Here is a 13,144-nt window from a genome sequence, read left to right as displayed (position 1 = left end):
TGATTGATTCTACTTATTTGCTTGGGTTTAACATACTATGATCGAAGTTTGCAAGACAAAGATATGAGCTTCAATTTACAGATAGGATTCAGGTGACAGAATATCTCTGGCAATGTGGGTTATGTGTTTCAAGTGGAGTTTGCTAATAACTCTTTGATTCCTTGTGTTGACAATAAAGAAATCATGATCCAAACTAACAACCCCTAGAAGAAAACAAATAATTCAAAGAGACTGGTACCTTGCTGTATTTTCTCTGTGATTAATAAAAGCTTTCATTAACTACATCAATGTTAAAATGGAGATAATTCAGTCATGTTGATCTGAGCCTCTAGATTGTGCTGGTGCTCACATATGTACATGCACAAATACATTCAAAGCCTTTTATTTTGTGAGCTTACTTTGCAAAAGCTCCTGAGGTGAGCTTGGAACATTATTATTGTGTAATAGCATAACAACTATTTAAACTGACCTAAAATTGTACATGGGACTTGAATTGTAATTTTACTCTCAATATTCCCATATATTGGGTATAAATATTTATAGGAAAATCCTTTTTCTCTCGTTTCTAAATGCTTAAAGTGAAGTCTCAATCTCTGCAACACTGTATCATAATATACTCCACATTGATAACTACTATATACACTTTAATGCACTGATTCAGGAAAACTCCCTGAGTCGCCCTGAAGCTGCTACTGGAAACCTAGTCCTAATCAGCCAAAGAAGGGGGAAAAACAGAGTAATCCCCAGTCCTGGGGCTGCAAGTGGAGGCCTCCCAGAAATGTGTTCCATCCTATGCAGGAAATATTTCACCCTTGTGCAGCCCCGGCAAATCCTGCCCCTGCTGTTTACAGTGGAACTACATTGTTTCCTCTACAAAAAGAGAGAACAGAAGAATATACAGTAGCTATTATTTGTAGACGATGAGGCTTAATTTGGGCTTTATTCCATCAAGGTCAAAGACAAACTTCAATTAATTAGGAATTGGATTGTGGCTTTTTGGTAACACTGAGTTATGTTTAGCGCTGTGGCTGTTATACTGTTCTAGAAATCTCTTCCTCTTCCTCAATGGAAAATATGCTATTTACTGTTGCTAGATGTAGCTGGTAGGACCAATGCTGATCTGCAGAATTAAGGTAACAAAAGTATTTTCTTTACAATGTCAGTTCTTTCCATGAAAGAGCTAGCTGGTGACTTAATGCTTGTTAGACTGAAGGTTGACGGAAGTAGATCATGGAGATATCCACTGTAATAAGAAATGAATAAAGATTGTTTTAGAATTTCTATCACATAATGAAAACATAAAAACACACCAAACCTTTGTGGAAGATGGTCTTTGAAAACAAATTAACTTACCAACCAGGCATTGTTTTGAGGGAACCTGACACATCATTGGCTAGGAATCAGCAGAGACATCTGCAGAATGTAAACCTCCCGGTTGGTACATGAGTATATGGTAACCACATTTGTGATCACATCATTAGTGTTAGAACATGACATGCATATTTATCCTGCATTAGAGCCTTCTGTTTTTGTAATCTCTTCTTTGTGAAAAATAAGTACAGAGACATGCAGTGGTGCCAATTATAGCTCGAAAACCAGCCAAGTTGAAAAATTCTTCTTTTTCAATCCCTTGCTGGTTGAAAATCACAGGAAGCTGAAGATGTATACAAATAAAACAAAGATCTGTAACAGAGAGGGCATTAGGCAAGGGAAAACTGTTCCTGGATCAGTACCAAGAATGAGATATGATATTCATTGATTGATAAAAACCAAAAATTGTTTCTGCTCTGGATGACTGGATGACTGAAACTTTACAAACAGGGACAAGCACTTCCTGGGCATATTTTTTCTCTGTTAATACCCTTGTATACATAGCAAACAGCTATTCTGAAAACGCTGCTGTGGAGCAACACCTGTTTGCACCATTTTTTCCAGAGAAGTGTGAACATGGTGAAGGTCAGAAACAATGCATGTTCACAACTCTTGTTTTGCACTATTCACTCAGATCTAGTAGGAGTGGAGGACATTTTTATTACCCACCACACACATGTAATGCCTCTGATTGATCTCTGCACCAGCACATTAATGGTCTCTGTGGGCAAAATTTTGTCTTCAGATGAGTGTGCAGAGCTTTGAAATATGACAGGGAGAGCCATGTGTATGTATCCGAGAGTAGAATTTAGCCTGCTGACAGCAAGTGCCCACAGTCTTAAAGATTTATTAGAATTCACAATCAATTTTTGCCAATATTTAGAACTAGCAATCAATAACTCAAGTTATGCGTTCTGTAGACCTATAAGAATTAAATCTAGGCACAAAATGGAATTTTGTATGTGGGAAGCAAAAGATTATAACCTATATCTTTGTCACAGATGTTCAACAGAAAGGGCTCTCCTGTGATGCAGAGGGGCAGAGAACCCTGCAGGCCAATTTTTGAAGAGGGTATTTGATGCTGACACAAGTTAAGGAGTAGCAGCATTACCTAGAACCAAACAGTGTGGTCAGGAATTGTGCATGGGTCTTCATGTTACTCCGCTAAAGCACCTCTGGTTTTGTCTTCTTTTGTTACAGTGGCTGATCCTCATTTGAACACAGACACTTCAATTATGTCAAACAGTGCAGTAGTTTTCCGAGGACAAATATTCACTGTTTTTCAATTGCAACCCAAATGCTTCAAATTCTAAACTGAAAGGTGAGTGCATTAATTCAAAGGGGAAACACTCCCACTGTTAATAAAAATGTTTATAAGTAATGACATCACCATTCTTTGCCATATTTAAAAAAAAACAGAAAGGAGAATAAATAAGAGAATGAATAGAAAGTTATTTGGCAAAGGAGAGCCTATTATGGACTAAATAGAAAGTTGCCTTGGTACTACTTATTATATGAAATATAATCAGATTTCTAAAGTACCCATCAAAGTCTTTGAAACTATGTGGAGGGATAAGATTCTTGTTTCTTGCCAGTCTTTTGGTGGAAAACTTTAAACAACATTTGTGAACAGTAAGTGAGGGAAGATCTAATTATGGTTTTGTCACTAACGAAGATGTCAATAAAAAAAGTTCCTGTTGAAAGTGTATTTCATGCTAAATGAAACACCCAAAACATTAATACACTTTATTTGCAAAAGGCCCACTCCTTTAAAAATCTGCACACATTGTAGGAAGTTTTCAGAAGATTAGCCTCCTTATTTGCATCTGGCAAATTGATGTGCATAAATTTGAGTACTTGCACCTTTAATTACCTAATTATAGGTGCAAACTATGCAATTACAGGCAAAAGTATTTAGACTTGCCCTGCACTGTTCATTCTGCAGGCACAAAAGAGCTAGCCCAGGTTGTCTAACTAATTATTTTTTTGGCAAACTTCCTCTATTGTACAATGCATTACATACTGAAGGCACTACATAAACGATGAAAAATAACGAAAGCCTTACTACTCAGACTGTGTTCAAATGAATATGCTGGACAGAGACTAGTGCATATCATTCCATAGCGAATACAAAATATAAAAAGGAACTACATGTTTTCTGAGACACTGCGTGCGCCTGAGAACATGGTGATACATGGCTGTCTCTGAAGATTGTACAAACAGAGACTGTCAAAGACTTTCTGTTGTTCTTCTCCAACTGATAAGGGCAGGATGATGTCCAGTTTTCTCTCTATTCCTTTATTATAAAGCGTCAAAATAATTTCCTTTGACTTACAGTCAACACATCTGATCAGTAATAGCATAATGTAGTCCCCTTGCAAATAATCTACCAGTTATGTCCATGAATATCTGCAAAAGGAAGTGTAAAGGGATTTTGATTCAACTTACTCTGTGTGTTACTCTGTGTCCTACCAAGCAGATGGAGGGTACAGTATTCACAGTCAAAATGGCAATGATACTGTATGTCAAAAAAGATCAGACAAGCTTTACAATATAACATCTAAACTACAGACAATAGCTATCTCTAAGAAGCATATACTACTTAGGGGGTATATAGCAGTACTCTTTTGGCTTTCATTGACACAACTGCATAGTGGTAGTGAATTTCCTAGACAAGCCTCCTCCAAACCCACAACTGGAAGTCTTCAGAGTAACCTTGCACCGCTGACCTCATCTGCTGAACCAGTGCTCAGTGTTCCCAAGGGCTCAACCAAGAGAAGCTTGCAATGAGACTGCAACCTGGTACTATCAAGTTGCAAACCACTGAGTGCCTATGTAAAGTGAGAGATGTAGAGAAAAGCGCTGGGGAGGGGCATAAGGACTGAATTACAATCATTTTTAACAGTATAAAGGAAAACAAATATTTAGATTCTCTTAAATATTTTGGATTATTTTTGGAAAAATGCTGAAGAAGAAACAACTAGTGACAACTACATGGAATCTGCTTTAAATATTGACTGCAAGGCCAAAAACAAAGAAAAAAAGACACCCATAATTTGGCAAAAGCAATGCTGACATTGTGGAATCTGCTCTGTGCCATTTGCATAAGTATTACAACTATCTAATAGGGAATTCACTTCTTGAGAAACTGCCAAATCATATAATTTAATGAAAGCAGAACTTTACAACTGTACAAAAACAGTCACACAATATAAACCAATTGTAAAACTGGTACAAACATAATTCTGATTGGATCCTCTTATCTGCCAGATGGAGAAACAAGGATAATGGAACATAAGAAGTGTGGCATATTTGAAACTGAATCATGTTATAAAATTGTCATAGTTTTAATTTCATCACATAGTTAGGGACACATGAATCTAATTCCTTCTAATACCCCAAATAATGCTTTTATTACTCTCACATTCAGACCTCTTATTCTGAGAAACATTTTCTATAGCAAACTACAGTAAATTCACATATATAAAATGAACCCCACTGGAGGAGAAATAATTAGCTTACCGTAGGAGGTTATGGAGCACAGATCAGATGTGAGTAATTTAGAAGCAAGACTGTGGAATTCTAGGTACTAGTAGAATGAGCAATTTTTGAAACTTTCAGCTGGTGAAATGACATTCATGGAAGTTAGGTTATAGAAGCCCTATAGTCCTTGAGTTCATGCAAACATTTAACAGCCCCTCCCATCAAATAAGTAAAGAACCTTGCACACTGCCAATGATAGATAGAAAAAAAAATATCAAGCTATAACAAGTGGTGGAATAATCTAAAAGGATTTTCCTTTTTTAAAACCTTCTCTAGTCATCTTATATTTTTTGTTTGGGGTTTCCTACATGCTAATAAAATATCTCACAGTTTCTTACATTTTAAAATTTAACAAGCATGGCCAGTGTAAAGTCTGCTGCCTAAATGAGACATAAGGAGTTCTACAGTGCAGCCTCTCACATTTTTAATGCAAGTGTAGGGGACACATGAGACTATAGGTGCCATCATGCATTGATCAAGATGGAACATTGTATGATGTTCTTGATGTCCCTTCCTGCCCTCCATTTCTATGATTGTATGATGCGATCTATAGTCAGCAAGGAAAACATATTGCAAATGAAATGACCAAGCTATTTCACTTTGTGTTAATTGGAGGCCCTGATGATCCTGCAAAGCCCTGAGCATTTTTTTTTTGAGTGCTGTTCAGAGCTCTAAATTCTCACTTGTGTCAATGGGAACTGGGGGCACTCAGCAACTCTCATGTGGTGCTCAGCAGCTTGCAGGGTTGAACCCTGATTTCATCTGCCAGCTCCTAGCAAATTGCCAATGTGATCTCTGCAAGGCAAAGTTTCACTCATTCATTCAAAAAGATTAAGATTTTGGACTTCTTTCTAATAATTGCTCATACCTTTCATTATACTACAAACAGAGCAGTCCCCCATGCTAGGAACTGAGTTGATATTTCCTAACCATTAGACCTGAGAGAATGGCTTCAATTTTAAATAAAATTTATAACAACAAAAGAAAAACAATCATTTACTTCATACAAATTGATTTTTTTTTAAATCCAATGTGCCTTTAAGCTATTACATCTTTTAAGAACTGAGGGTCCATTTACCAATTGCCATTGTCAGTTATGCCTGTTTTGCAGACTGGTCTACCACACAGCTTTTTCAAAGACAAAAACATTAAGCAAAAATGACATCACTATTGTAAAATCTAAGTATAATGTATAGCACTGATATGCTCAAACTCCATGCATTTAAATTCCACTGTATGATAATTTATGTCGATCATGTCTTCAGACTTAGCATACTCACCCCTAACAAGAAGTTCTGCCTCATCTGACACACTGTCTGCTGTGGTCTGTACCATGCAGCCATATCTCCCAGCATGCATCAGAAGGATGTTCCTGATCATTAAATCTGCAGAGGATGCTTGCTGAAAGAGGGATGAAGTATGAGTTCAAAATGTTGCAAAACTGCCCCATTCAAGGTGGTTTATAGAGGTATTTTGGATATTGAGGCAAATTCCCCGTTGCAGGTTTTACAGTTGATATTAAAATAATTTTCAGAATACTAACTCACTGTTTTAAGGAATGCAGGAGGAAGTGCTTTTAATAAAATTATCAACAGAGATTAAAGGGAAGTATTTTTTATTTCTAATATAATTAGTAAATAACTAAAGAAAAAAATTGCATTGCTTAAGAAATAAACATGCTTGCATGCAGAGAGAAATGCTTTCCAAATGGACAATAAATAGCAAATTTATTAACTAAATCAAAACTCTCTGGCCTGAGCAAAGGCATTAATTGCAGTTACTGGCTCTTTTGGAAGGAGACCAAGTTAGCTGGAAAAGTTAGTGATAATTAATGTTTAGGTCAGTAGGGGAAAACTAACAAAATCTTGAATAAGACAATGCAAGAGATTCCCTGTCCCCCACCCTGCTCCTTTAGAATATGTATGTACTTCCAGCTGAAGTGTGCACTCCTCTGATGTCTGTAAATAAAGAACATGGAGTAATGGGAGTCCCTGCTTTTGCTCTTTAGGATTGTAGTCAACGGCGATCAGTGTGCTCGAAAACTGTAACTGGAAAGAGGCAAGATGATGACGGTTCAACTGCCCTTTGAAGTATGAATAGCTGTGTCTGAGAATAGCAATCTTATTTAATAAATTCAAGTGATGGTTCTGGGCTTCTGGATGCACCAGACCACAGCCACACCCAAAGTCTGTTGAAGTAAACAGGAGTTGTTCCATAGGCTTCAGTAGGCTTTAGAGATCAGGACGCTACACATTAATGACTTAACACTGTTTCTTTGCTTCTTAGCTAGGGGAAGGGATATTTCTCTTTGGGGGACAGTCACCCATATCAGGAAGCCAGCATACTATTTAAATCTCATTATCCAAGTGTGTTTAAAGTATGTGAACATGTGACTAGCACTGGTTTACAAGAGTTCTTTTGCTGCATTTATTTTAGTTTATGACAGCAAAACTTCCAAACGCTGTTCCAACTAGGTTTCCATTTCATACTCAGCAGAGATTTGTCCAACACAAGTACAGAAACATACTATTTAAACAGTGGTAATGGAACCCCAAATTTCCCCTTATTAACAATAAGAATGAGCTTACATTTTATAATGACTTTCATCTAAAGAGGGCTTTGCAAACTTTACTGCTTGTACAAACTATACAGTAAGATAACAAATGAATTTTGCCCCCATGTTAAGAACCAGCACAATGCCTATATTCTTCTGAAATCCAATACTGAAGGCATAGATGGGACCTTAGTGGTGCAGAGACCTCAACCTGGTCCTCTTTCAAGAGATACTGAGTGCTCTAAATTAATACTGTTGTCAACGGGAGGTAGGAATGAAGTCTATTTTGAATGTGCAGAGGAATGCTAATAAAGAGGCCCTGTGTTGAGTATAGGGATGGATTTCATCCTTAAGCCTTGTCTACACATAGTTTATATACTAATTTAATTATTTCTTCTAAGGATGTGATTTTTTATGGAAACAGTTTAATTGGATGCAGTATGGATGCAGTATAGTTTGTACTAGTATATACCAGTGCAGTTAACACAATGCAATTTTTATGTGTTAACAACACTTACGTAATACTGTAGCACAGCCATTTTTGCGTGGCTATTGATTAAAAAGGCAATATGCTGCAACACAACAAAATAAGTGAGGCAGTTAAGAGTCCCATATCCAGTTTGAACTATGGGGCAAATTAATTAGAGCTGTGCAGGAACCAGACTTTCTGCTTCACAGGAAATTCATGATTTTGAATTTTTATTTCATTCCTAATCTTCACCTAACATCATATTTAAAATTTCCCATAAAACAACATTTCTGAAAAAAAATCTGGGATAAAGTAAAACATTTCATTTTGATAAAATCTAAATGTTTCATTTTGATACTGACTTTTTAAAATGTTATATTATAAATTATAATCTAAAATAAAGTTTCAAAATGAAGTCATTTTGAAACAAAAAAATTGAAACATTTCGTTCTCATGAGGACCTTTTCAAAATGCTTTGTTTCAACTTTTTTTTTCAAAGTAAAATTTTGCCAAAACTGATGTGCCCATGAAAAGTTTCTATTTTCATGAATTGGCATTTTTCAATGGAAATATGTTCTACTATACTAGGTTTTACACTCCTGAAATCATAGTCAATTCTCAGCATCTAATCCCTGATTAAAAAACAATAGTATTTCTAAGCTATACCCCATAAAAGGTCTAATTTGTGAGGCACTCATCTGCGGTTGCCATATAAATTAGATACAGACCTGGTGCAAAAGCATCATGAACAGTGCAAAACTGCATATAATGCTTCCTCAACATAATTTCAAGAAAGGAATAGAATGCATTATCACTGGTAAGTGACCATATTATGACAAAGCAGATATGAACAGAAATGGCAAGAGATGGTTGTGATTTGCTGTGTCAGAGATGACAGACGGGCATTGATTTCAGAATAACTGCTGTGTTAGTTGGTTAGTATCTGATTTTCCAGGAATAGGTAGGCAGCTGATTCCTTTTCCAGTCTGCTGCCAATTTCCCAACCCCAGCAAGAGTGAACAGACTTGGCAACGCAGCCATCATATAAAATCCCTCATTGGTTTGTTTTAAAAATGCCATCTCTGTCCCCCAGTGGTAGCTTAAACACATGCTAGGTGACAACTTGTACATATTTTTGGCTAGACCTCAGAGTTTGTTGTGCTGTGTATATATATATTTTTTCTCTTTAGCATGTTAGCAACCCATTGTTAACAGAATACTTTGTTTTACTGATAGAGTAAAGTAACCCTAAAATGATGGATTAAAGTTTAGGAGTTTCTACCTTCTGGTCCCATGTTCAATTCAAGCTCATTCTCCCTATTTAGATTATTGTACAGACTCCCATCTCCATGGTATTCAAGCACTTAGCAAGAGCTTAGCTACAATGATGATGGTATCTGTCCTTCAGTTCTGCAACACCTAAGCATGGATGCATCCATTAATCAACTTTTATAATATTTGATTGTTCTATTCTTCATGCTCTGGATTCAAAGATGATCACAAGGCATGGCTAGAAAGAAAATCCCTCCTCTATAATATTGCAGAACTGGTTATTACTATTATTTGTTTTATGGTAGCTCCTAGGAATCCCGAAAAAGGATTGATGCTAGGTGCTTTACAGACACATAACAAAGATGTCAATCCCCTTCACCAGAGAGTTAACAACCTACATGTCAGAAAGGCCACAACTGGTGGATGAAACAGAAAAAAATGGGTGGGGGTAAGTTGGGGGATGAGATAATGATACATCAGCTATATCTATGTGCCTCTTGTCTAACCAATGCTAAATAAGAATGATTTGTTGGCACCAATAGCAGAGGTAGGTTTTCAGATTTAGGAATTAAATTTCAAATTAGTAAATTCTTTTCTAAATTAAATCTTAAGGTAAGAATTTAAAATAGGAAAAGATAATTTTGTCAGGGTTTTCCCCCCTGTATGGGGCCAGCAAAGGAGAAAGTGTGGAGATCTTGCTTGTTGGAGAAGTGGGCAGGTGGGCGACTGAGGCTGCCATTGGTACCAGAGCTAATGCAGGAGTGAATGGCACAATAAACTAGATCTGATAGTAGAAAGTTATGGTGGTATTTTGCCTTCTGAAGTATCTGACACTGCTGGAGGCAGGATACTGGAATGCATAGACCAATCATCTGACCTGGTAAAATTCAGAAATTCTAAGTACTATTCTGAAAATCCAGAAACCCTCTCACATCACTCAAATCCTTGCTAGGACATTTGAGAATTTTGCAATAGGAGAACATAAAAGAGATGCACACTATTTCATTTCTGTAAGGAGTCAACTTGGAGACAAAAAGTTTTTAACTTTTCTAGCACAACAGTGCTTATTAGCCATGAAACATGGATTATTCAAGAAGATTAATGTTTTTTATATAAACTTTAGGTATTTAAAGGATAAGATCAACATCAGTCCACATTCTAGTCTCTCCTTTGAGGATAATCTACATTTAATGTGGGTTTTCTTGTGAAGGGGGGAAAAGCATTACAGAGAGCAACTGTCTGGTTTAATTGCTAAGGAGCAGTCTCAAAATCTTTGCTGTCACTAACTATTACAGGGTTCATGACTATATGAATCCTAATATTCTCATCAGGAAAATAATGTGTATTTAATCTGCATACTTAAATAACTGGGCAAATTGGCAGCAATTGGAAGAATAATTGTTATAAATGAAGGAGAGCAGTGCAATAAAATGGATCCCTGTGAAACATTTAAGTTTATTAAAGAATAACAGTATGTGCAACAACCATCATTACTTGGAATGTGTGAGGGGAAAAAAAATTAAACTTGCTTGTTTTTAATATAAATTGATGTGTGTTTAGAAATTAGTGGCCTGATCATGGGAGGTGCTGAGTAGCTGCAAATCCTACTGTAGCCCATGGGAGTTGCAGGAGCAGAATATCTTGGGAGAATAGGGCCATCTCACTTTCTAGCTACATGCAAGGCACTCTAGAGACATTTCCCTCCTATTCAAGTTAGGAATTCTAGGACGCCACATTATAAAACAAAAACAAAGAGGAGTCCTTGTGGCACCAAGTGGGTACTAGCCCACAAAAGCTTATGCCCAAATAAATTTGTTAGTCTCTAAGGTGCCACAAGGACTTCTCCTTGTTTTTGCTGATACAGACTAACACAGCTACCACTCTGAAACCTGTCATTATCTAACCGTACATCTGTAAAATTTATCTGGCCCCTTGGGTTTAAAATTCTGGATGACAGTACATGTGGATTCAGTGGGGTTCGGGGCTGAGGAAGTCCTGTTTTTATACAAAGTTCAGGGTTTTGAAACCTTGGAAAATAACAAAGAACTAAAGTTTTCGTAAAGCAAGAAAAATATTGTTGGTGAAGATGAAGACCACAACTAACTGGTGCATGAGGACTACTTTGCTGCTCCAGTTGCACAAAGCTGGCCTAAAGCCACCTTAGTTGGGTACTAAAAATTCCTCCAATGTGGCCAAGGAGTTGTAGGTAGTATGGAGCTGATATCAGAGCTCCTATGTTGTCCTACTTTGGCTGCTGGTGTAAGGCCTCCCTGACACCTGGTTGCTTTCTGAGGGCTATTGTCAATTGGCATACATATGAGTGCCTGTCAAGTTCCCTTCATTTACACCAAGGACTAGCTTGGTGCCCAAACTTCCCCATGATAGTGGGAAGGGAGAGCTGGTGGAAGAAGGAGACTAAAAGCTGGCATGAAAGCCACCTTTGCACAGGCTCAGTTCCCTTTTGGATTTGTGATGAACACTCCTAGAGAACTGGTGTCAAAGAGATTAAGTGTAGGATTTTCAAAAGCACTTAGTGTTGGCCTAACTACTTCCACTTAGGGTGACTAGACAGCAAGTGTGAAAAATCAGGACGGGGTGGGGAGTAATAGGTGCCTATGTAAGAAAAAGCTCCAAAAATTGGGACTGTCCCTATAAAATCGGGACATCTGGTGACCCTACTTCCACTAAAGTGAATAGCAAAACTCCATAAGACTTCAATGACAGCAGAGTGAGACCAGAGCATTTAGTTTTCGAAAATCCAACCTAGGGAGTGTTGCTCAGTCCTAGCAGAAAGATTAATGGATTTGTTCACTGTAAATGGCAACTGAAATAGATTGCATTTGTATGGGGATTATAATCTCCAGTATTGATGACAACTCTTAAAAGGAGGCATATCTGGCCTGAAACAAGCCTAGGTTAAAGGTCTGCCTTGGTGGTTTGAATGCGTTCTAAAGCCCTCACAGATATCATTCAAAATCCTGTCCTTACAGATAAGGACAAACAGGACAAAAAGGAAAAATGACTTATCTAAAATATTGTGGCTGGTTAGTTGAATCTTATCTAAATCCTGTTCAGACTCACTTTCTCTTATTTCCTAACAATTTTTAACAAGTCTCAGGAGCTTCTCCAGCACACATCACTGACCAGAAGCTAGACTGGGAGCATGGCCGGCGCTTCCATTTAGGCGACCTAGGCGGTCGCCTAGGACACCAGGATTTCGGAGGGTGGCAGACTGCTCCGGTGGACCTCTCGCAGGCATCCCTGCGGAGGGTCCACTGGTCCCGCGGCTCCACCAGAGCCACAGGACCAGCAGACCGTCCACAGGGACGCCTGCGGCAGGTCCACCGGAGCTGCGGGACCAGCGAGCCGGCCCTGTGCCTAGGGCGCCAAAAACCCTGGCGCCGCTCCTGATGGAGCTCACAAGATTAGATCAAACCCACAACCTCAGAAAAGAGATTGCAGAGTAGAGATCCCACATTGGGAATGTCATGGGTAGGGGTTCTTTCTAGATGACTTGGAAGAGGGTGACGGAGAGAAAGTTGAGGACAGTGAGGATGACAGTTATGCAAACTGAAGAATAAAAGACTTGGTGTCATGGTACAATTCCCCACTCTGAACCTTAGCGTCCAAAAGATGGGGTACCAGCATGAATTCCTCTAAGCTCAATTACCAGCTTAGAACCTGTAGCGCTGCCACCAACCAGGAATTCCAGTGCCTGGTACACTCTGGTCCCCACAAAACCTTGCCCAGGGACCCCCAAGACCCAGACCCTCTGGATCTTAACACAAGGAAAGTAAACCCTTTCCCTCACCGTTGCCTCTCCCAGGCTTCCCCTCCGTGGGTTACCCTGGAAGATCACTGTGTGATTCAAACTCCTTGAATCACAAAACAGAGAGGATAATTCACCTTCCTCCCTCCTCCTCTTTTCCCCTCCC

The 13,144-nt window shown here is 38.3% G+C and overlaps 1 protein-coding gene across 5 annotated transcripts in view; it reads right to left on the bottom strand.

Annotated features, from left to right (window-relative positions):
* CNTN5 (contactin 5) overlaps positions 1-13,144 on the bottom strand; it is a 1,021,024-nt gene that overhangs the window by 73,320 nt on the left and 934,560 nt on the right. For all 5 annotated transcript variants that reach the window (XM_030560071.1, XM_030560062.1, XM_030560093.1 and 2 more), the window contains one exon: positions 6,195-6,315. In XM_030560071.1, the coding sequence (XP_030415931.1) occupies positions 6,195-6,315 (121 nt within the window). The remainder of the gene's footprint in view (positions 1-6,194; positions 6,316-13,144) is intronic.

This window comes from Gopherus evgoodei, chromosome 1 (assembly GCF_007399415.2).
Source record: "Gopherus evgoodei ecotype Sinaloan lineage chromosome 1, rGopEvg1_v1.p, whole genome shotgun sequence".
Classification (NCBI taxonomy): Eukaryota; Metazoa; Chordata; order Testudines; family Testudinidae; genus Gopherus; species Gopherus evgoodei.
The sequence above is the reverse complement of the archived record's forward strand: the minus strand, read 5'-3'. Positions and strand labels throughout refer to the sequence as shown.